Source organism: Macrobrachium rosenbergii, chromosome 4 (genome assembly GCF_040412425.1).
Source record: "Macrobrachium rosenbergii isolate ZJJX-2024 chromosome 4, ASM4041242v1, whole genome shotgun sequence".
In the NCBI taxonomy this organism is placed as follows: Eukaryota; Metazoa; Arthropoda; class Malacostraca; order Decapoda; family Palaemonidae; genus Macrobrachium; species Macrobrachium rosenbergii.
The window spans coordinates 59,746,731-59,771,598 of NC_089744.1; the positions used below are offsets into that span (position 1 = coordinate 59,746,731).

At 39.2% G+C, this 24,868-nt stretch overlaps 2 protein-coding genes across 3 annotated transcripts in view; both read left to right on the forward strand.

Moving 5' to 3' along the window:
• LOC136835035 (T-complex protein 1 subunit gamma-like) overlaps positions 1–24,868 on the forward strand; it is a 772,440-nt gene that overhangs the window by 387,519 nt on the left and 360,053 nt on the right. The gene's annotated exons all lie outside the window — the stretch shown is intronic.
• LOC136837797 (uncharacterized) lies at positions 11,983–13,642 on the forward strand. The gene is made up of 3 exons (XM_067102709.1): positions 11,983–12,071; positions 12,268–12,631; positions 12,959–13,642. The coding sequence occupies exons 1-3, from the start codon at positions 11,983–11,985 to the stop codon at positions 13,640–13,642; spliced, it is 1,137 nt and encodes a 378-aa protein (XP_066958810.1).

Here is a 24,868-nt window from a genome sequence, read left to right on the forward strand (position 1 = left end):
TATATATATATATATATATATATATATATATATATATTTATTTATACATACACACACACACACACACACACATATATATATATACATATATATACAGTATATATATATGTATATATAAATTTATATATATATGTATATTTATATATTTATATATGCTGTATATATGTGTGCATATATATATATATATATATACAGTATATATATATGTGTGTAATAAATCTACATATATGTATCTATCTACCTATCTATCTATATATATGTATATATATATATATGCATGTGCATTTCGTGTGATACATTAGTGACCCCGTCTCCCCTCGAAGACAAAAGAGCACCTAAGTTGGTCAGTCGGTGTAACGCTTCCGCAGAATAATTAAATGAAGGAAACAAGGCTGTTTGATCTAACTACGAATATCCGGAAGAATCTTTGAAGGTCTCTGATTCGAAAGCGAAAGTGAGAGAGGGAGAGAAGAGGACCCCGACACAGAATCCGGGAAAGGAGATCAGGGAGCGAGTTTCAACCCCGAGGAGGAGAGGATCAGGACCCAAAGGGATCTTGGCCACATACTTCTGAGATTTGACAACTTTCTTCTGGGGAAAGAAAAAGAAATGAAAGTTTAATATTATGCAATTCAGTGGCTCGGCCTCCTTGGGTGTTCGTCCTACCTTTATAAAAGGATCTTATCTTGCTCTCGCCAGCGAGTGATGGTTATACAGGCCTATGGATATTACTGTATATTTTCAGTCTTTTTGCAAATTTATTTCTATAAACCTTCTTCTCTCTCCATCCTTCCTTCCCCTTATCTCACTAGATACATACACACAAATTCACATACACGCTGACACACACTCGTCATATATATACATATATGTCTATATGTACATTTATACGTTGTATATATATATATATATATATATATATATATATATATCAGCAGGAAGGAGAATAACTCATTGTGTCCATTATAAGATATATTTTATTTGGCTTACGTTTCAAGACAGTATCTCCCATTTTCAAAGCTGTATTTGTAAAATATATTTCATGCTAAACAGTTTCAAGCATAAAATGTGATAAAAAAAATCTACAATAAAAACAAGTAAGTCATATTTGAAACAAAAGAAATTACAAGAAATAAAGGACAGGTTGGGGTATATCAAGAGCTCACAAAAGGGATGAAGGAGGTGACACGGTCTCGGTATTCAACCACGGGACCTTGTTCAATAAACAGCGATGCCGAAATGAACAGTTGATCACTTGGAAGGTTACCAATGATTTTGAAGTGATTCTTTTCTTTTTTGTATATATACATGTAGCGTCACCTTTAATACTTTAAAATTCATGGTTTGATTCTTTTACAACAGTTGTAAAGCTGTTGAACCATGAATTTTCAAGCATTGCAGATCGCGCCAGAACTGTAAATACAGCACTGAATACGAAGCTGTTAGAATTCTTGGTAAGGTTCCAACTGACCTTCAGTTGTTCATTGCTTTGCTGCTTTTTGCACGGAATACCCAGCCGCGGCGGCTCCTTTATATCTTTCGTGAGCTTTCGTTGGAACCCAGCAACCTTAGTGTGTCACTCAATCTTCACCCCCTGATGCGAGGGCTATACTCCGTTCCTTGTATTCTTTTTACTTTATGTATACATTTATCGCTGTGAAGAGAGGAGGAGTAACATTCTCAGAAGTGGAGCTAAGGACTGTTTCTGAGAATACCTGTCAATATATCTTCATAAGACAGATAATTTTTTTCGGTCTTCAGTAAGTTTTCATGAAACACCGTGAAAACCCTGAAGACAATGTATGCCCTAGCGCAAGAGAACTCTATCACTTCTTGCTGAAGAAAGCACATCCTACCTATATATAAATAAGGGAAGGGCACTGGGCCTGCCTCAAACAGATGGGTTATAATGCAAGCTGTAATTACTAGTGCCATATATTCTCCAAAATATAAAGGTGGAGTTCAGCTGGAGTTGGGGTGAAGATCCCATCTTGCCAGGTAGGACCTGATATCCTAGCTAGTCAAAGTCAGCTAAGGGAAGGTTGCACAGAGATGCAACCCTAAATGTTTTTGGACTGGCGAAGTTATTGATTACATTTTGGATTCACTTATTTTTCCATATGTTTATCATATGTTTTATGTTTTTTCCCATCTCCATTACTGTAAGCACTCGTTTTTGTTTTTCACCGCCTAGCAGCCCAAGTTGACAGTTGTATCCCCCAGAATTGTTAGAAAAATTAGTAGGAAAAATACAAAAATTGGTGTTCTGTGCGAATAATAACGATCAAAAACTCATAAAATACAAAATAAGTAGTCAGAAAAGTATTAGTTATGCCATTGGCGAGAAATTAATTAATCTATATTCACCAAATTAATAATACATGCCAATAAAACGCGACGATAGGATGTTGGAAGCTATTCTGATAACGGATAAGTAAGAAAATCAACACAGCAGTTAGAGTCACATTTGTACTTTACTGCGATCGTGAATGAACACTGTGCAACATAAGCGACTTCATGCACTCACACAGAAGTATCTCTTTCATTCCATTTATCCAACCCTATCTCTATCTTCCTCTGCCCCTTGCCTTAGCACTCATGAATTATACACTGTTTTCCTCCATTCTATAGCCGTCAGTTCTTTCACACAACTAAACTATCTCAAAATACTCTGATCCATCTATTCACCGATGCTAACCTTTGTGCCACTTCCACGTACATTCACATTTCATCTCAACAGCTTCGACTTTCTTTCTTGTGTTCATATTTAAACACCCACATTACACTTCCACAGAGGAGAGTTAGCTGAATAATCCCTTCATACATTCCCACCTTGAATTCCTTAGACAAGTCAAGATTAGTCTCTTCCCAGACTTTTGCTTAACCCCTGCTACCTGTCTTGCTTCACTTACTCTGTAGTTTACGTCTTCTTATTATACCATGATGTCTTATATATACCCCAGATAAATATATACATACATATATATATATATATATATATATATATATATATATATATATATATATATATATATAATTATATATATATATATATGTATACATTATATATTATATATATACATTATACATATATATATATATGTGTGTAGTATATGTGTGTTCTCGTGCATGTGCGTGAGCGTCCTTGTGTATATTGTTATGAAGTATAAAATGAACGGCCGACGATCAAATTAACTAGTAATGTATAACACACAACCTTCCAACAGACTGTTCACTTATGTGCACATTAAGGCTTAAAAAAAAAGGAGCTTTAATTCATGAAAATAAAGCTTTGATTATCTAAGAAAAACATTTTTGGAGAAGTTACCAATAAGTTTAAGAAATAATTGTCTCAAAGGAAGGTTTGGTGACGTTATGCCAGAGGAAGGTTTGCCCATTTTTAATTGAAAGCTAACAGTTCTTTTGAGAAAAATTCTATTAAGACAAAGTGTTAAAATCCTCATCAACAGTCATATAAAACTACCTGGGCAATTTACGTATTAAAACTTCGATGGCAATTCCCTTCGTGTAGATTTGATTATGCAAATGTGTCAAGGATATGCATCACCTTTATGGGGGGAAGTAATGGCGTTGGTAAACAAAGTGTGTTTGTATGCATTTATGTAAGTGTCAAAAAGAGTTTGTTTGATAGCTGTCACATTTTCATTGCCAATTGAATCTCCGTTACAAAACTTTGGTGGAGACGTGAAACTCAAAGAAAAATGTTTCCATTTCACTCAGGAAAGTTTGCTACAAACGTCTAGTTGTATTTCATGGAACCATTTTTGGAGAGAGGTTGTATCTTTCCCCCAAGTAGCCTTCTTAAACTGTAGCTCGTGTTTTCTCCCTTTTCCTTTTTTCGGTAGGAAGGAAAGAGAGGATTGCTGTTACTCATAACACTGAGTTTAGAGATGCCTCGTTGGACAAAACTATGGCCTCATATCTGCTGGGATAGGATTACCGCCAATAAATCCAGTTCCGAGGAGAAACATTAAGGGATTATTGTAGAGATTAATATAAAGATAAAGTTTGGGTGGACCCGTGTTTTAGACCTCGTAAATGGAGGTTCCGGATTACACTTAGGCACCAAGTTTTAAGAACATTATCAGCATTATGGTCCTCACTGAATGCGCGCTTTCTTGCCCAGGGCGCAAAATTAAAGAATGGATTCTCACGGTTTGCGGGATTTTATATTAATTGGAGAAGAAACACCCGTTTGGCTTAACGTGTGTATCTTATCTAGATTTCGGACGAAGGCGGAATATAGGAAGCTGTAGTACAACAGGTTTTTCTTATATAATACAAGGACTGACGCCTTCTACTCTTTATGAACGTTTACGGGAGTTAGAATCAATTGAATTATTATTAGCAAAACGCTGAACGAAGCGAGAGAAAGTAAGAACAGAATCACGATTTATTTTTTTACTTTGTTCCACACTCAATAAAAAATTAATTTCAAGTAGAATCATGTTTTTTCTAATTTTAGGGGGATACGGGAAGGCTAGTGAGAATAAATCCAGAAATGTCTAGTCTACTGATAAACATTATTCATCGTCATAAAGACGAATTTCTTAATATTTGTCCTTCTATCTGATTAACAGTATTTATAGTATTTTTTCCGATGTCTCGGAAACCGTTGTGATAAAGATAATTAATAACGATAATTGCTTATATCGTATGTTTGATTAGGATTTAAACAAATTTTATGAAAATGAAACATAGATCTACTGATCAGGGGTTAATCGATCGTAGGAATGCAGTAACGAGGGGAGATAGGAATAAAGCTCTATTCATGCACCTATCATCTGGAAATGTCAGGGCTGATAGGGAGAACGCATGTAAAGTGGCTGTTCTGTGCAAATAAGAAAGATGAGGCTGCAATAGTTGAGCGATTCTATTTTAGTGTAAATGATGGCGATGTCCTGTTTGATTTCTTTTATTATTTAATTTATAGAAGTTTCCATACCCTATTGAGTAAGGAAAATAACCTTCAACATTCAAGTCTTTCAAAATAGTGTTATTTATGTAGGACAATATCTTCCTATTCTTGCTTTTTTTTCAAATAATTATTTTCATCCGATTCAATTGAAATGATAATGGTTACAGTTGACTGCTTCCTGAAAACATTTTCAGTGAAGTAGTTGATTTTACAATGCATGTGTGTGTGTGTATATATATATATATATATATATATATATATATATATATATATATATATATATATATATATATATATATATATATATTATATTATATATATATATATATATATATATATATATATATATATATATATATATATATATATATATTTACATAGATATACTGTATATATATATATATATATATATATATATATATATATATATATATATATATATATATATGTGTGTGTGTGTGTGTGTACATATATATACCGAATAGTCAGAGCCGACTGTTGATCGATATTTCTTAACCAAAGGTCCACGCTCGAATCCTAGCCACGGCAGATGCACTCATCAGTTATAATTTCTTTTGGATGTAAGTTATTCTCATGGTATAGTGAATCCGATATCAAACGAGTTGTGGCTTAATATTTATGAATATGAAAAATCCCCGCGTACATAGGTTAAGAAATTAAAATATATACATCACTCTCAGAATTATTTTCTGCACACTGAAAATTGTTGGGCTCTACAATCTAGTATTTCACTGGACACATTGCCTTATTTATCTTTAAATCCGTAACAAGTTTAACCTTTTTACTTGTGTCATTTTCATTCACTAAATAATCTTTAGGTTCCCAAAGACTTAGGAAATACGATGTCCAAGCTGTTGCAAAAGATATCCTATGGAAGAATCCTTTCAGAGTTCTTTCATTCTGTCACTAATCCGATCAAGGCAACGTGGTGTTGGACTCTTACTGCGGAATCTCCAGCATTGCTTGACAAAAACGTACCATTTCCGTAAGGATTTTATTTACTATGGTTATAATGATAGTATTTCATTATATATTGTAATCCTTTCTTAATATACAGTGAAATTCGCATTACCATTATATTTACGTTGTTACTCATCCACATGCATGATTTCATATATCTCCTAATTCCATGTCTTATTTATATTGTTATTGCAAAGATAACTGTAACAGATGTACTTCCCTCTTCAGTTGGTATTACACAACTAACTAAAAATATCTTGGCACAAAAGTTCGCTCCCTCAGTATTTGGAGCTCGGTATGAATTACGGTTGAATAGATCTTTGCTTAGAGATAAGGCAGCAATTTGTCAATGAAAGCACCACAAAACCTATTATCACCCCTAGGATCTCTCTCTCTCTCTCTCTCTCTCTCTCTCTCTCTCTCTCTGTCTCTCTCTCCGTCCTAATCCGTCTCTCCAATAACATCTCTCTCCAGGACCAGTGGAATCACCATTTCTGTAATTTTATAGGTTTAACACATACTTTCCTCGGCGTCATTCGGTGAACTTTCATCCTGTGATATCCCTTATTTGCGTGTTTCCTTCCTTACAATTACAAGTAAAATTTCAGACAGCACCATCATGCCATCGTATCACAAAATAACACATTTAAATGTATTTTCCTAAAACACAATTGTTTGACATGTAGTATATGTTTGAGAACTTTAGTATGTTTGTCTCCTTTATTTTGTTTCTCTATACTTTACACAGAGTGGCCGAAATCAAAATCGGAATTTTATTGCACATAATACCATTACCCTTTTTCAAACTGTTTTTATCTTATTTTTATTCTTAGTGGTAGAGGTTTCAGAAGGTAATGATATATATGCTGAAAATATATTTCTCTCATTTTCATTCATACTAAAATTTAAAGTTCATATTTAGTTATTATCTATGTCGATAGCTCAGTGAGATAAATGTTGGTCTTAAAGACAATAACTTTTCTAATTTAAAAAATACCAATATGAAAAATACCCAATATTAAGTTAACTTACCGTTTTACATCACCTTCTTTGGTTGGGTACAGTTCAAAGGTAAACACCGGGTATCTAAATTCCTTAAATAGCTTGCCAAACTTATTGGCCACTTTTGTGCAAGGGCCGCACCGACATAACGCCGGCTTTATCTGAACCAGCCATCAACTTCGGATTCAGACATCTCAACGTCATTTTTCGAATTTTGGCACTCAGTCCGGAAACATTTTGTAGTGAAAAAGTGCCTTCTCTGTATAACATCCAACGGATAAAAAAATATATATATATATATATATATATATATATATATATATATATATATATATATATATATAAATTATATATAAATTATTATTATAAAATAGCAAGAATTCGCTAGTAAATTGCTCCCTTTTCGTTTCCTGTCTGCCGATCTATCGGTAGACTTATCTGTCTACCGACATGTGTGCCTACCTATCTATCAGCCCGAGCTGGACACTTGAGGATCACGGTCAGAAGGCAAGGGATTAAATCGATTGTAGGCCACTCCTGTTAAGTAACCAATTCCATATTCGAGGCAAAAGTGAATCTGTCTGGCTGACTCTTTCCAGGCAAACCCCACAGCCACAGGCACACCCCACAGCCACAGGCACAGCTGAAAATGACTCAACTCCCTATTGAAGAACTTGCCCCCTGCCCCTAGCAGATGGCATAAAAGGACAGACAGACAAGGGCCAGCTCTCAGAGACTCGCGGGACGACATGACATAGAGACACAACGAACACACTCACCAACATGCCCCTAGCAGAACAACGCCCTTAGCTCATCCCTTCTCCATCTAACCACATGGCCCCTCAAAGTATACTTTTACCTTCGTGCACTTCGACCACCAATCACGTGTTACCTTCGCTGCTGGCCTGATCCTAACACGAGGGCCACCCCACTCCATTACCTAGCGCTTCGTGAAGTCACCCACATGTTGCCCACGCTGTCGGCGCCCCTACATCCTACCACGTGGAAGATCAACGCCTTCGCCCTTGTGAATTGGGAGTCAACCACGGGCCGCGTTCTTCGCTGGAACCACTTCTGTCTTACAGCAAAGTGCTCAGTAATGACGTCCTTTCAGTCATGCTTAGAATTTACTTAATTTGAGTGCCAGTAATCACAGAATCTTTTGTTCAATTCCGCCTGTGCTATTCGAGTGTCTGCTCTCAGTGCTAATCCATTATTAACTCGTCGAGGTCCCATTGGCACCCTCAGTGCAGCTTCGAATTCATTATCCTTTTGTCTATTCCCATTACTGGCGTATAATCTGTGTATCTCTCATTTCAGAGGGACCCTATATCATGGAATCTTCTCGGACTGTGCCTGGAATCCCCAGTTTCATTCATCTGGTAGGAATCCCCTTCAGGATCAGTAATTTAATTGCATTTCTCTTTCCCATACTAATGTCTTTTATGTAAATATGCGCCTTTTAGTTTACCCACGTGTTTACGTAATATTTCCTTTCAGAAGTAAGAGCCTTACGCTCATATGAAATTCCCCCTTTTCTCTTGTTTATGTTTCACTGGACCCACAAGGTCAGAATCACAAGGCTAATTTATCTATAAATGTTGCTACCTGTCTCATGGAAACTATCTCAAAACCAGATTGTTCAGTAAAAGCATAAAAAAAAAAAAATTATATATATATATATGTATATGTATATATATATTATATACACACATATGTATGTATATGTATATATATATATATATATATATATATATATATATATATATATATATATATATATATATATATATATATATATATATATATATATTTAGAAAATTCAGCTTTCCAGTATATTATATATAGGAAGTCAAATTTCATGGTATGAAGAAGATATATATAGGGGAGACAGAATGAAGTCGTCCTACCCTACTATCATACGATATTAGGGCACAAGGACCAGTCAGGATAGTAATTGGGCCGCTAGGCTGACCCTTAGTGAGGCTTAACTATAAGACCTATTTCCCTTTGACCTTTGTGCTGGCTGTTATTTGCTTCTTTCAAATCTACCGCTGTCCCGTGCCCACTGCTATACTCAAATCGGGCAGCTGTGACATGTCTCCATCTCACTCCATTCCAAAACTCCACAGCACAAGGTCGCTTTACTCTTAACAGTACTAAGCTGGTGCTGTTCTGTCCTCCTCCCACTGGCCATGTGTCAGGACTTCTGCAGCCTGAATCCATCTTTTGCAAGTGAGCTCCATGCACAGATGCAATTCGAATCCTGTTATCTGACTCTTCACATTCTGCCCCTGCCCTTGTGAAACAATTGCCTTAGAAGACTCAATTCCATCTTCAGCAAGCGACAGTCTATAAGGGCCACATGGTAGGCCTCTGAGCATTATCATTGTGCTAATGTAAAATAATTTTATCAGCCAGTCTTAAGCAGTTTATAATATTTGAGTTAACATTTTTTTGCTAACTGTAGTTACACTTTTTATTGCACATTGCTTGTGCCTTTATTGCTGAACTGCAAGCCTGTCCACATTAATTTCTAATTGCAAATCTGTAAACAAAGTAATTTAATCTAACTGACTGGTTTGAAAGGTGACCTTCCCATTTTCTTTGAATAGATGTAGTTTCAAGGTAAGTTATACTATTAATTACATTTATTGCTTATGTTCAGAGATCTAGGCGTTGGCCCCTAAGGCAAATTACATTCAAAAGTCAATTTAACTCTTCCAACCGGACCCAGATTATAACAGTGTCGATCTCACTAGGAAGGGAGACGAACTGAGGAATAACATAATTCAATAAAGTAATTCGATTCCATTATTTGCAAGGCAAAAGAGAAAGGGCTGCAGAACCGAAGCTAAAGATAACAAGGTAAGGGTTATTATTATAATAATTGTTATAATATTAAGGATACATTAGGAACAGATAGGGAAAGAGTGTTTTAAAAGAAGTGATTTCTAGCTGATTTTTTAGTGATCATAGAATGAAGGTGAGAGCACCAAAAAGTTCTCAAGTCAGTAGCGCAGAATAAACTGCCCAAGAAATTTCCCTTTGTGAGAAGCACAGTAGCAGTGGTGTTGCGACACCAGCAAACTGGTATTTAGGAATTTGGAAGCGCTTTGCCAGGGATTTATTGCATGTGTTAGCCGTGAACAGTTAAGTGTGTTGTTCAAAAAAAGTTACGGCAGAGGAAGTGTACTATTACTTTGTCAGTGAAGTGTAGTCGAAAATTTGTGTTTGTAGAAATACCATGGGTGACAAATCTTAGCATAGCATTTGTTGCATGCGCGTTCCATTGTCTAACTCTCTCAATTCCAAGACCCGCCAGATCCAGTTCAGATTTTATGTTAATGTTTTAAGTAAAGTAAAAGCATTGTTGATGTTTTAAGTTAAATAATTCGAGCCTGCATATCGGCACCATTCATTTTCCTAAATTGTAAATTACCGATCGAGTATTGTGTATAAGCTGCGTGACGTCACCAGTAGCCACCAGCTGTTTCCCTCCCGGCACCTTGTTCCACTTCTCATCGTTTGCTCGCCGAGCGAAATTCCCTTTCTTTTCGCACCGTAACATAAAACCTAACGGAAAATTTTGATAGTACATTGAAAACCCTTTCCACCATATAACTTGTCATGACGGGAGCTAGGTATTAAATTACGTAAATTCCAAAAGTGAATTTTAAAAAGTAACTTAGCATAATTTTTTCAAAGTAAATTATTGAAAGAATGAATTAGTGTAAATTAAATAAAGCAACGAGTATATTCCCATACATATGCTCTCAGAGAGAGAGAGAGAGAGAGAGAGAGAGAGAGAGAGAGAGAGAGAGAGAGAGACTCTAATATTCTTACATAATCACCAAAGAAAGTTAATAAAGGTATAGTAATAATAACAAACGAGTATTGGAGAATAAACTCATTAATTCATAAAGCCAAGGATGATAATCTTTTTCCATTTATACCCAAAACTTGGATCTTTATAGATCCCAAATCAATTCTTCCTTTTTACTCATTCACACTTAGTGCGATAACTTGTATACGCACCCGTGTTCATTGTAACTGTCTCCAATATCTGTTTTCATATTAAGTGCTTCCGCCAGCGGAGTGAGCTCTCGTGCGTTTGGAAGAAAGAACAGTCATTAACTGTCATGCATAAGTGGGTTTTCATTATCCAAGACTTGTGTATATCGTAAGCACCAAATCGCACATTAAGTGCGACCCCAAAACCTTCCTTTCCTCATGTCAGGAAGCAGACTTCCTTTCCTCATGCCAGGGAGCAGCCACTAGTTCTTAGAACTAGCTGCCCACGAGTGCAAGCCAAAGGGTTTCCCCCTCCACAGTGCCACTAACCTGAGGCACTGCCAACAACTAGGTTACTGAAGCTCTTACCATTCACTTTCCCTTTCACTCATTACTCACGCTCTGCCTCGGGCAGAGTGCTATTTCCTTCACTGCAATTTGGTTGTACTACCTCCTAGTGTTGTTCCCCAGAACACACCGGCACCCTAGTGCCACCAAGACATAGTCCTCACATCATAAGCCACTGCACCTGTACCTGAGATACAGAGTGCCAACGTCAGTGTATCCACCCATAAGGATCATTGCTCCTTCAGGATCGCTCCATCAGTGTGACGTCTGCATGGCACACTCAGTCACAGTGCCACCTAATTGAGAAGGTGCCACTCCAACAAAGTGCCACCAAGTTACCTTCCCCTAGGTGTCCTAAAAGACTTGAACCATGTAATTAGAACAGTGCCAAGCCCTCATGAATATGGGCAAGGACGCAGGTTACATGGGACAGGAACTCACCCAGTGTGTGAAAGAACAGCTGGATGACATACTCCAGCAGGAGGGAGCGGAAATAGAAGATCAGAGGAAACATGAAGAAGCTAAGGCAGCAAGAGACCTAGCTCTGAAGGAAAAGGAGCTCGAGCTGGAGAAGGCTCGAAAGGAAAGTGCCGAAGCTCTTGCTGCCCAACAAGCCTTCAAGTTCCAACCCCACACCTGCTGTGCCTAATGCTCCAGTATCTAGCACTAATGTTCTTATTCCTAAATGGATGGAGAACATGGACGGCAAAGCCAAAACTGCCCTCTACTCACTAGACAAGGGTACGAGAGGAAACATGGTAGATATTTGCCAAGTGATCATCAAAGCGTATGAAATCACCCCAGAGATGGAGATAGCATTTTAGAGGTCTCGCCAAGGAAGTTGTTGGGCCTGGGCTGAATGGGCCTATCATAAAACCCAATCAGGACAATGCTGGCTCGACATCATGGCGTGCACAAAGTTCTAGGACCTGTCGCCTGAAGGACAGACACCATGGCAAACCTTCAATGTGCAACTTTTGCAGGAGAGTTGGTCACCCCGAATCTGGCTGCCACTTTAAGAAAGGAGTTAACCAGCAGCACCCTGAAAAGGACTCCAAGGACTCCTCTCCATCCACAACCACTCTATCTTCCCCACCGACAGTCACCTTAGGGAAATCAGCCCATCCAAGGGGTCCCTGCAGAGACTGTGGAACTGTAGGGCACTATACTGCCGGATATTCTTGTTCCCCAAAACATATCCCCTCTACCAAGCAAGTAAACCTGATCAGTGCCACAACCTCCACTGCCATGCCACCAGATATGTCTCACCCCAAGCGGGTGTGGACTCAGTCTGTCTCAGTGGCACCCCTGGATGGCTCTAGCCTAACAGTGAACCTGCAAGTTATGGTAGACACTGGCTCAGATATTTGCCTGATTGACCAGGCCTAAGCGCCAGCCAGTGCCACTGTAGACAAAAAGACCAGGTGGATGATGACTTGGATAGAAGAGCAGACTAAGACTATTTCCATAGTCCAGCTTCAAGTGACAACCCCTTGGAGCACGCAACCCCACTGCATTGGCGTAGTGAGCAAAATCAGGCACAGAGTAGAGTTCCTGTTGGGAAAAGACCTCCTCTGGGGATGTCCTTCCCCAATGCCAGTATGTTGCCTAGCTACCTCCACTAGGAGGCCTTATCTCCAAAATCACCTGACCGGGACACCTCCACCATGACAGGCGTGCATCCGTCAGCCCTACCTTCCGCTCACCAAAGTGGTCGACGGAAGGGGTACTCACCGTGCAACTCCAGGCCCAGTCCTCGCTTCTCACAAAAGGATGGCCACCAAAGGTTTTGCCCTTCACTGCGAAGGAAAGTCGTCAGAACCCTCGTCAGGCACGCCTGACTCCAAACCACTGCCAGTGCCACTTGAGAGCCCTGAGCCATGCCAAGCTCCGTCTATCTCGGATGTTGAGCCTCCACTAACCTTAACCTCTTTGCCTGGCCCCGAGTTAGTGCTAGTGCCAGATCCCAGTCATGTCACTGACCCTCCTACAGGAGATCCACCCAAATTCACGGAATTGACCATCACCAATTGTGAGCCTCCAGCCCCCGACGATTCTTTTTCACAATCACCTTCATCTGTCAAGAATGAACCTCTGGCAGACCTTAACACTACACCTTCTCTGGTTGACCAGGAACAGTCCGGCTGGGATGCAGAAACTGTGCATACCCTTACGACCATTGTCCCAGCAGCGCAAGTAGGGAGCCTCCCCATAGCTCCTAGGGCTACCTCTGATTCTGCTCCTGATGGCACCTCTGGCCTTTCCCCAGAGTTGATCCCATCGTCACCTCCTAGGAATGGCATAGCCAGACCTTGGTGGAACCCGAAGAAGAAGAAGGGCTCGAAAAGATCCAATTAACCCATAAGAGCTACAACCTCTCCTTGGCACTCATTTCCCATGGGCACCGTGCCGTTTACATCTCAGAATGTTCCTGGTACCTACCCAGAAGAGGTAGCAGGTGTGATCTCTGCCCAAGTAGACTAACACCTAACACCCTAGGCAATTTTGTATTGCTAACCTTGGTAATAAACACATGATAAAACTATCCAGTACTCAAGCTGGTACACACCTGGCCGCTTAAGATAATTAACCCTTCAGGTTGCTCATGTCCAAAATATTGCGTGCGATATTCCGTAAAGGATTGTGTAATCTGTAAATAATTGCATTTAGTTAGGTCTGTGTCATTTAATTTAGTGCCAGGGCAGTAGGATAGTAGACCATGTCAACAAGACACAATTTTCCATGTACCCTTTGCCTAGGAATAAAGTTGCCCGGTCCTCAGAGACAGCCAGTAGAAGTCTGTAGATACCTTTGTATAGTGTTAGGCTCTGCTGTAGTAAGTTAGTAAAACTAGTATCCCCTCCTTGCAGTTAGGTAAGTCATTTTAGTTAACTGCATTGCAAAAGTAAGACTCATTTAGGAAAGCTAATGACTAATCGAGACGAATAACTTACTTAGCCAAGGCCTTCATGCCCCGAAAGGGAGTGAATGCCTTCTTAAAGGGGGGAGCTTTCACATATTTAGAAAATGCAGCTCTCCAGTCCGTTAGCTAGGAAGTAAAATTTCATGGCGGCTGAAGAAGATCCCCACTAGGGGGGACAGAATGTAGTCATCGTACCCCACTATCATATGATATTGGGGGACAGAAAACCATTAGGGCACAAGGACCAGTGAGGATAGTAATTCGGCCGCTAGGCTGACCCTTAGTTAGCCTTAACTATAAGACCTATTTCCTTTTGACCTTTGTGCTGGCTGTTATTTGCTTCTTATCCTGTGCCCACTGCTAGACTCAAATGGTTCGATTGTGACCTGTCTCCTTCTCACTCCATTCCAAACCTCCACAGCACAAGGTCACTTTACTCTTAACAGCGCTAAGCTGGTGCTGTTCTGTTCTCCTCCCACTGGCCACGTGTCAGGACTTCTGCGGCCTGAATCCATCTTTTGCAAGCGAGCTCCATGCACAGATGCAATAAGAATCCTGTTATCTGGCTCTTCACATTTTGCCCATGTCCCTGTGCAACAATTGCCTTAGAAGACTCAATTCCATCTTCTGCAAGCGACAGCCTACAAGGGCCACGTGTTAGGCCTTTGAGCATTATCATTTTGCTAATGTAAAATAATTTTATCAGTTAGTCTTAGGCAGTTTATAAGATTCAGGTTAGCCTTTTTTGCCAACTGTAGTTACACTTTTTATTGCACATTGCATGTGCTTTGATTGCTGAACTGCCACCCTGTCCATATTAATTTCTAGTTGCAAATCTGCAAATAAAGTAATTTAATCTAACTGACTAGTTTGAAAAGTGACCTTTGCATTTTCTTTGAATAGATGTAATTTCAAGGTAAGTCATACTATTAATTACAATTATTGCTTATGTTCAGAGATCTAGGTGTTGGCCCTTAAGAGAAATTACAGTCAAAAGTCAATTTAACTCTTCCAGCCGGACTCGGAATGTAACAATATATATGTACTATTCTATACAATTATTCACTCAATCTCAGAAAGGAGGGGAACTGCAAAATTAGTTAGCTTTCCCATTCTCTCGAAGCATTTTGAGATGTGGTTTCTGGTCCCATACCTTTTTCCTCCATGACTGTCCCATTACAGCTGACTAAGTACCATAAAATAATTCACTGCTTAAGTCAACAGACGGACAATGGATTTTACAACCCAAGTCAGTTCTTCGTGGTCGAGATTAAACTTGAGATTTACACAGGTGGAATGAACCTGGTACTACATATACAGTACATAGCCTAGGTTTTACATGTATGTAATGATATTTCAAATTCAAAGCATCCAATGAGATCCAGCATTGTTTGCATACAAAAAATATGCTTATCTATTACTATTCTTGATTCATAAAAGCAGTTTAAGGTAAATTATCGTACATTTAAGCCAGCGGTATTTCAAAATGATTTTGACAACTGATCTGTTTATCTTTAGGCTTTGTGACAATCCAGTTAATCCTGTCAGTGGTGTGCTTATATGTTTCCTTTTTGATATACGATTTCTTTGGCTAAGTGTGGCTGTCATTTAGATCAAGAGCAGTGAAAAAATGAAAGGTACTATTAATTTGGAAGTTATTTGTCGAGAATTTTTCTGTATATTGATTGAGTGAATTGTATATTCAAGAGTTTGAGGCCCGATGTTATGGCTAAGATGTGCAGTCCTTACAGCACAAGTACAAACTAGAATCACAGGTGGTAGGATGGCACACAAACAGGTTAGAATTTTACTATTTTATTACAAAATATAGAATCTGCAATTGCCGTAGCTGCGCACATATACGTTAATATGAACATAACAACAATGGAATGAAGGTAATTCAACCAGGTGACAGCTATGCTAACAAAAGATGGACCTCATGGTCCCAAGAAACATGCGCACTGAAAAAATATAGGAAATTGACAAAGTTACTCAGAGTTGCGCCTCACACAACTTAACGCAATCTAAGTTACTCACAATAGCTAATCACAGCATGAAACATTAAATTCAAAGAAAAAACGTATGAAATTTTGTGGATGTGAATGGGTCATGTTAAAACTCAAAAAATTTGCTTAAATCAAAAGCACTGACTTCGCAATAGGCACAGAACAACTCTGTATGATCACACAGGGTTTTAGACATGATCCATGTCTCTATACAACAAATGATGACAAAGGTATTAACTAATATACTGAAGTGGCCGGACTTAGCCACTGATCACAACCGGCTTCCTCTGAAGCTCTTACTGTATATGTGCATTATATGTGTTCTGGGAAAGAAGTGGGCGCATGTGGCATCTCCTGATCTTTCATAGCCCGCTTGGAGCTTTGTTCTCGAACATTCGAATATTTGCAAAAACAATTATTCCCTCTCAGAATTGTGATCGTAGAAGTTGCCCTAAATTAACAGTGCAGCCATCGGCGCACGCTAGAGAATTTTACAACATTACACAAAGAATATATCACCAAAAAAATCAAATCAAAGCTTTGCATTTTGTCATGTCACTCCCTTGAGTATACGCACTGTACATCATACGTTCGATTCCACATCAAAACAGACGTGTACTAGTTCAGCTATTGTGTTCAAGAAACGCAATGTACAAAGGCTATTTAAAACGATCAGATGGAAGTTTTATGACAGCAAAAGTCCAGCTGTAAATTTTTGTCGACATTCTCCCAACCAGACGAATCTGACGACAAGGCAGAAAAACTAAGTAATGAGGGCGGAAGTGGTTAATGTTCCTCTTTGACTTATGGCCCAGATGCAGATTTGGAGTCCTCACAAAATTGTATCTGGCTTGCAACACAAGTAAATGCATATGACACTATTTCATGTCTCACAGCTCAACACAGCATTGCAGAAATCAATAAAAAATTTAAACATACACTACTATATTTTGGTGGCCCTCTTTACTCGGTAGCACACAAATGTATTTACCTAATCTATCACTAGGTTCCCTTGACTTTCTCACAACTCCATAGCATGTTCCTCTTAGGCACATTGTTCATAGACAACACGAATACTAGACTTTACCCTCTCGTATCAGATTTCTCACCAGACGAATCTGGCGGGAAGGCAGAAAAACTAAGTAATGAAGGCTGAAGTGGTTAATGTTCCGCTTTGACTTACGGCCCAGATGCAAATTTGAAGGCCTCACAAAATTGTATCTGGCTTGTGACACAAGTAAATGCATATGACACTATTTTGTTTCTCACATCTCAACACATTGCAGAAATCAATAAAAAAAAATTAAACATGCACAACTATATTTTGGTGCTCCTCTTTACTCAGTAGCACACAAATGAATTTACCCAATCTATCACTAGGTTCCCTTGACTTTCTCTCAACTCCATAGCATGTTCCTCTTAGGAACATTATTCATAGACAACACAAATACTAGAGTTTACCCTCTCGTATCAGATTTCTCATTTTCTCACGTTGAGCGAGAATGGTTTTCCTGTTGGGGGTAGCCCCAACTATATTAAAATCCACTGGATTCTGTCTTTCGGTGCAGTCATCACCCAATGTCTCTAACTCATTAACTAGTTTGTGGTTGTCGACTACAGTTTCACTATCACTGTTGTTAGTTATACATTCAGCACTTTCGAGTGCATTCTCGTCATTCACTTCATATGACACAACATCACTGCTACAATCTGAGTGTCAGTTGTTCACTTCTAACATAATGATTTGTTCTATTGGGATGGGACATTCATCGCCCTCACACAAGACTTGCCAAACGTACGATATCATCTCCTTTGGGGTGCATTTCTACAATTTTACCCAAAGGCCAAGATTTGCAATGTCAATCAGTCTTTTTTGCTAGAATGATGTCACTTCAACGTAGAGGGGTTGGCATTCCAGAGCCAAAATTGTAACATGGGCGTAGAGTCTGCAGATACTCGGTACTCCAACGTAACCTAAAGGCACATAGAGCGTCTACCAATTTAAAGTATTCTGTGCAAGTCTTTTTGGTCGTGAAGGTATCTAACATACTTTTGTTTGGTGCTGCGGCTGGCAGCAAATGAATGGTTCTACCTCATAGAAGATGTGAAGGATGAGGACTTCATCCTCGTGGCCATCACTGCAACACATAAGAGGACGGTTGTTGATTAGACACTGCTTCTTTAACGAGCGTCCTTGCTTGTTCCTCCGTGAACAGGGTTCTGTTGAGTGAGACTACTAGGGCACATTTCATCACCCTGATAAGTCTTTCAAACATTCCACCTTTCCAGGGCAAATGTGGTGTTTGGAAGTTCCAACGAATTCCTTGCTCGTTCAAAAAGTCTGGGTTGCTTCTTCTTCACAAAGTTTAGCCAACAAAGTATTTGTCGACTTAGACGTGGCATGATTATCGCTGTAGATCTCTGCCAGTGCACCATAACTGGCAGCAAATCTACTTAAACACAGGATGAATGTGTCAGCACTCAGGTTAGTTACCAGATCCAGGTACACTGCACGAGTGCTGAGACAGGTTAGTTACCAGATCCAGGTACACTGCATGAGTGCTGAGACAGGTAATTAGGAGGATGTAGGCATGACCCTCCTGAACATTGATTGGACCTGTGTGGTCGAGTTCCACTTGTTGAAATGGTATTGTCAGAGTCACACTAGGGCTCGGTAGCAGGGGTTGAGGAGCTCATATCTACTAACTACCTTCTTTGCGAACACTCTCACTGCGGGTGTCCAACACTCTTGCCTGAAAATCGAGACAAGTGTATTGACTCCACATTGAAGGTTGGTGTTATGAATGTGTTCAAGAAAAAATATAACAATTTTTCCCTTAGGAGGCAACAAAATTAAGTCACCCTTGGTGGTACCTGCGTATGTTAATCTATACCTTGAATATATTACGTTATTAATTAGGATTAAGTTCAGTTGTCTGGCAAAGTTAACAATGTCATGAGAAGCTTCACCACCTTTTTCTAAATATCTACACAAAGTGGGCCAATGATGGCATTGCTCAGTATAGGCTAACATGATCAATGGGTTATCTCTAATTCTTCATATTGCAAAAGGAGCTATAGTTTGAGATACTCTCCCAAAAGTGAAGTAACGGAGCAGGAGGCTCTAGCTGTATTCTTCTTGAAATTCTCTTATGTTAGACATTATTGTCGATGAAGATATATCGTCTTGTGGGTCATCAGTTGCTGTCAGGGGTCCTGGGATGTGTAGCATGGTAGAGCCTCTTGCCCATAAAGATGTCTGACGTCTGCCCCATGGGATAACACGTCAGTGGGGTTTTCCATGGTTGAGACATACTGCAGCTGAAATCCACACTCCTGTAGGGTAAAGCATTTTATTCTCAATTTTACTTCCCACCCATGCTATGGCAACTTTACTGTCTCCCCAAACAATTATTCTACTAAACTTAAAAATTTGATTAATGTATTTTGCTAGTCTGACCCAAACAAGTAAAGCAATCAGCTCTAATTGATGGATTGTTAGCGTATGGTTTTTATGAGGGGCAATTCTCAATTTAGTGGTAAATAGAAATGTTACCCCATTAACATTAAGCTACAGCTCCATGTGCTTTTATGGGGTCATCGCAGAATACGGGCAGTTAAGAATCATTAAAAATTATTCCCCTTCTAAATGTTTCTCTTATCTATTTCTAGGAAATGTGGGGGTATCTCTCTCGCTTCATCTGCTCTTTTCGTGGTTAGTACATCGTTCCAACCTATCTTTTCCTCCCATAGAACTTGTAAGAATGTTTTACTTTTCACAAAGATAGGTGCAATAAGATCTAATGGATCGAAATTGGAGACAACTAAGGATAGGGTCTTTCTTTTGATGGGTACCCAATTACAGTTAATCACTGCCTTCCCCTTAAATGGTTTGAGTGACAAAGTGTTGGATTAGCAATTCCAAATCATTCCCAGAATTGAAATCTCTACTGGCTCTTCTACATGCGTTTCTTTATTGAATTGTTTACCGTTGCTAGCCCATCCCCTGAGTAGTATATGAGCGTATTCCAAAACTGCTTTAATTTTGACTGAGTCTTCGCTCATATTATCTTCAGTATCAATGTTTTAACAAAGTCATCTACATAGAAATTCTTCAAAAGATCATCTCTACCCTCTCTCCCCAGATGAGTATGTAAGATTTGCTGTAAGAGGTAGGGGCTCAAGGTTACTTCAGATATTACTACATTAAACTTGAATTCAGCAATGCTGTTTGAACTTTCTAGCCAAAGAAAACGGGAATATTTAGCATCTTTAGGGTCTAGCAAAACACAGTGAAATGCTTTGGATATGCCTCCTGTAACTACATAAGGCTTAGTTCTAAATCTTAATAAATCATACAATACTTCTCCCAAATTTGGACGAGGATATAAGCACTCTTTAAGTGACTTCTCACCTTTCTGCTTTGAAGAAGCATTAAACGCTACTTGTAGTGGTGTGGTTGTACTTTCTTTAGTTACCCCAAAGTGTGCCATGTAATAGCCTTCTGTTACGGGACTCGTTACTTTGGTAATAAACCCATTATTTACATAAGTCTGAATCACATCTGAATACTGCTGATGGTACGCAGGATCTCAAGCGAATTGTTCTCTTAGCAATTTCAGTTGAGCAATAGCAAGCTTAAAGTTGGTAGTCGGCCTCTCACAATCATGGAACGGCAGACTGCCCATATAACCTCGAGGGGTTTGCTTTACACTGCTTACAACACGGCGCATTGCATCCTGGTGCAAGATAGTGATTTGCTCATTTGGCTGAGTGCCCAATGTATCTAACCTCCACCACTCATCTTTGTCATGTTCGTTCTCTTGCACTTGACACGGGCAGCGTTCTCACAGTGGATGTGTCAACGCCCTGTCTAGCCCATCCTGGGAGTCTCCCATAGGGGGATACCCCATTCAGTGTTACAAATAACTAATGCCATCACATTTTTCCAGACCATCCACAAAATGGTTGAAATAGCCTGCTCCTATCAGGATCTCTACATTTTCTAACATATCACTATTTAACCCTTGGTCAGTCAACACGTAACCCTCTCACTCTAAATGTTCCCTAACATTCATTAGCCCAGAGTTGTGAATGGGCCTGTTCACTTTGTGATGTACTAGCAACGTTAGCCTTAGGATTTGTTGGCCTATCTTAAGCCTACATGCAACCAAATTAAATTCTCTTTCTATGACATCAGTCACTCAGGGCACTATGTTTAAGGAAACTTTCTTCAGGACTGGAAGGTTTAATCCAGTGGCCAAACAACTGCTTATGAAGCTCCTTTGGCTTCAGGTATCAAAAAATACTTGAGTTACTCGCTCTTGGTTGTTATTGCTATGGATTATAGCCGACGCAGTTGGCAACAATATAAGTGGTAATTCTACGCAACTATTAGAATTCATTCTATTAGCATTGACAGTTGGTTTTTGTCTGATTGATCACAAAAATTACTTAGGTTTGACCTTTTCTTTGGGCTCTGCTTATGAGTGCGGCCTTAGACACAAGGTTAGTTTTAGTAACAGAGTTACTAGAGGAAGTTATGTTAACATTATGACCAGATTTCAGATTACTTAAACAAATGAGGGAATGATGACCCGCCACAAGTTTTATAATTCTGGCTATTGTGACACTCTCCAAGGCAATTGAAATGCTGGTTGTTCTGGATTAAGACCCTCTTTCGGTCATTTACTCTAGCAAATTTGCAACATTCATTTGCGGGGTGTCCTTTGTTACAAAAAGGACAAGATTTTACGCGAGCAGCAGCTGCTGGTTGTTCGGTCTTGAACTTTGAAGAGTTTGACAATGAGGAGTGCGTCATGATAGCATCGTCGCTGAAAGCGGGGATATGAAAATCTAGAGCATCATACAATTCTGTTAGAGTATAACCTGCCTTCTGCAGAAAATTGACTATTTGAGGGTATACTCCCTTGGTAACAAGTTTTTTGTTCACAAGGTTAAGAAGTAGCCCTTCTCCTCCAGTGATTGAACTATTCTATCAATCTGCTCTAGCACTACATGAAATTCAATACAGAACTTTCTTAAACTAGCATACTCAAATGTGGGGGTCAGCAGTTCCCCTAATCGGTTAAACAACAGCGCCAGCGTCTGTTGCACATTGCCATACAATTTGTCTAGCAGTTGGATTGCTACTTCATAGTTCTCTGTTACACTCAGTGACTTAATCCATCTGAGTGGCTCCTCTCCCAACACTCTAAGTAGGCATGTGAACTTTGTGATCAGGTTCAGTTCCGATCAGTTGTGCACAAATACATTAAACACTTGTCTGAAGGTTTTGTGCTCACTTAATTCTCCCTTGAAAACTGGTAATTGAATCTTCTTAAGTTTGCCTTGAGAAGGTTGATATATCTGAGCAAGCTGTGATACCCTGGCCTGAAGGGCGCTTTTTGCATCTACAACATCGCTGAGTGCATTACATATATCTTCCTTGGTAACACCTAACTTTACTCCAGATTTAAGAACCTCTTCAAGCTCATCATGAGATCGCTCAACTCTTTTGATTAGATCTTAACAGGTCCTGCCGCACGAGACTGTTGCAGTTTGTGGGCTGCCTCTTTATGGTAGTGACTAAGGAGAGAAATTAAAAAGTTTGGCATTTCCATCGCTATCGCCATTTTGACTACTTATGTTACTGAATTATTAAACAATATCTAAATTTACACTAATGTTATGCACTCGGCATGGCAATTTCTTACGTTACAGAGAATTTGTTGAGATTTACTCTACATTACTTTGAAGCCTACGTCGTTTACTTCTCATTAACCTCATCAGACTGTTAAGAAAGATGCCTCACACCTCCTCATTAAAGTGCACACCGTCAGTAGCCTTACCGTAACAGTACACGTTGGCATTCACGGATAGGTGATGCGCACCATAGTTTTATCACCTACCACAGTAGCAGAGAATTCGGGCATTCAAGTTCCTCACACGTGCATTGTACATATCATAACTGATATTGTGACGGTCGCTAGATGGATAATCATGCAATCCGCAATTGCAGATTGCCAGCGTTCACATTAAAGCCCTGATTCTTTCTTCCAATTCTTTTAGTCTGTCCCAGACTGGCTTAGGCTCATGTACCACTAGATCGTTGCTTCCTATGTACAACACGATAAAATTGTATTGATGCATCCAGAAACTTTGTTTGAATTGCGTCATGAAACCACCTGATTTTCTATACACTTCTACAACTACTCCTTCCATTACCAGGAGTACAGGAGGTAGATGTGAGTGACCTATTAGAGTAACTGTAAATGGCATAACTTACATGTTTTCTGGCTCGTAATCTACACATCCAGTCTGCTGAAGGACCACTATGTCGAGAATTTCTCTCGGTATTGATTGAGTGGACTGTATATTTAAGAGTTCGAGGCCCGAAGTTATGGGCTAAGACGTGCAGTCCTTATGGCACGAGTACAAACCAGAATCACAGGTGGTAGGATGGCACACAAACAGGTTAGAATTATACTATTTTATTACAAAAAATAGAGTCTGAAATTGCCCTAGCTGCGCACATTTACGTTAATATGGAAATAACAACAATGGAATCAAACTGCTTCAACCTGGCGACAGCTATGCTAACAAAAGATGGACCTCGTGGTCCCAAGAAACGTGTGCACTGAAAAAATATAGGAAATTGACAGAGTTATTCAGACTTGCGTCTCACACAACTTGATGCAATCTACTGCACGTCACTCGCAGTAATTAATCACAGCATGAAATGTTAAATTCACAGAAAAACTTATGAAAATTTCTGGATGTGAGTGGGTCATGTTAAAACTCACAAAAACTGCTTAAATCATAAGCACTGACTTCACAATAGGCACAGGACAACTCTCTACGATCACACAGGGTTTTAGACATGTTCCATGTCTCTATACAACAAATGATGACAAAGATATTAACTGATATACTGAAGTGACCGGACTTAGCCACAGATCACAACCGGCTTCCTCTGAAGCTCTTATAGTATTTGTGCGTTGTATGTGTTCTGGGAAAGAAGTGGGCGCATGTAGCATCTCCTGATCTTTTACAATAAGCTGTAGGTCCCGTTGCTAAGTAACCAATTGGTTCTTAGCCACGTAAAATAAGTCTAATCCTTCGGGCCAGCCCTAGGAGAGCTGTTAATCAGCTCAGTGGTCTGGTAAAACTAAGATATACTTAACTTTATAGCCCGCTCGGAACTTTGTTCTCGAACATTCGAATATTTGCAACTGCAAAAACAATTATTCCCTCAGAATTGTGATCGTAGAAGTTGCCCTAAATTAACAGTGCAGCCATCGGCGCACATTAGAGAATTTTACAACATTACACAAAGAATATATCACCAAAAAAATCAAATCAAAGGTTTGCATTTCTCCAAGTCACTCCCTCGAGCATGCGTACATCATACGTTTGATTGCACATCAAAACAGACGTGTACTTGTTCAGCTATTGCATTCGAGAAATGCAATGTATAAAAGCTATTTAAAATGACTAGATGGAAGTTTTATGAGTGCAAAAATGCAGCTGTAAGGTTTTGTTGGCATTATTAACCAATATAATATAGGAATGAGATAACATTCCTCTGAAAAGTTCGGTCAGTCAAAGTATTTTGCCCCTGGCATACTTACCACTAATCTATCCAGCTGTAAG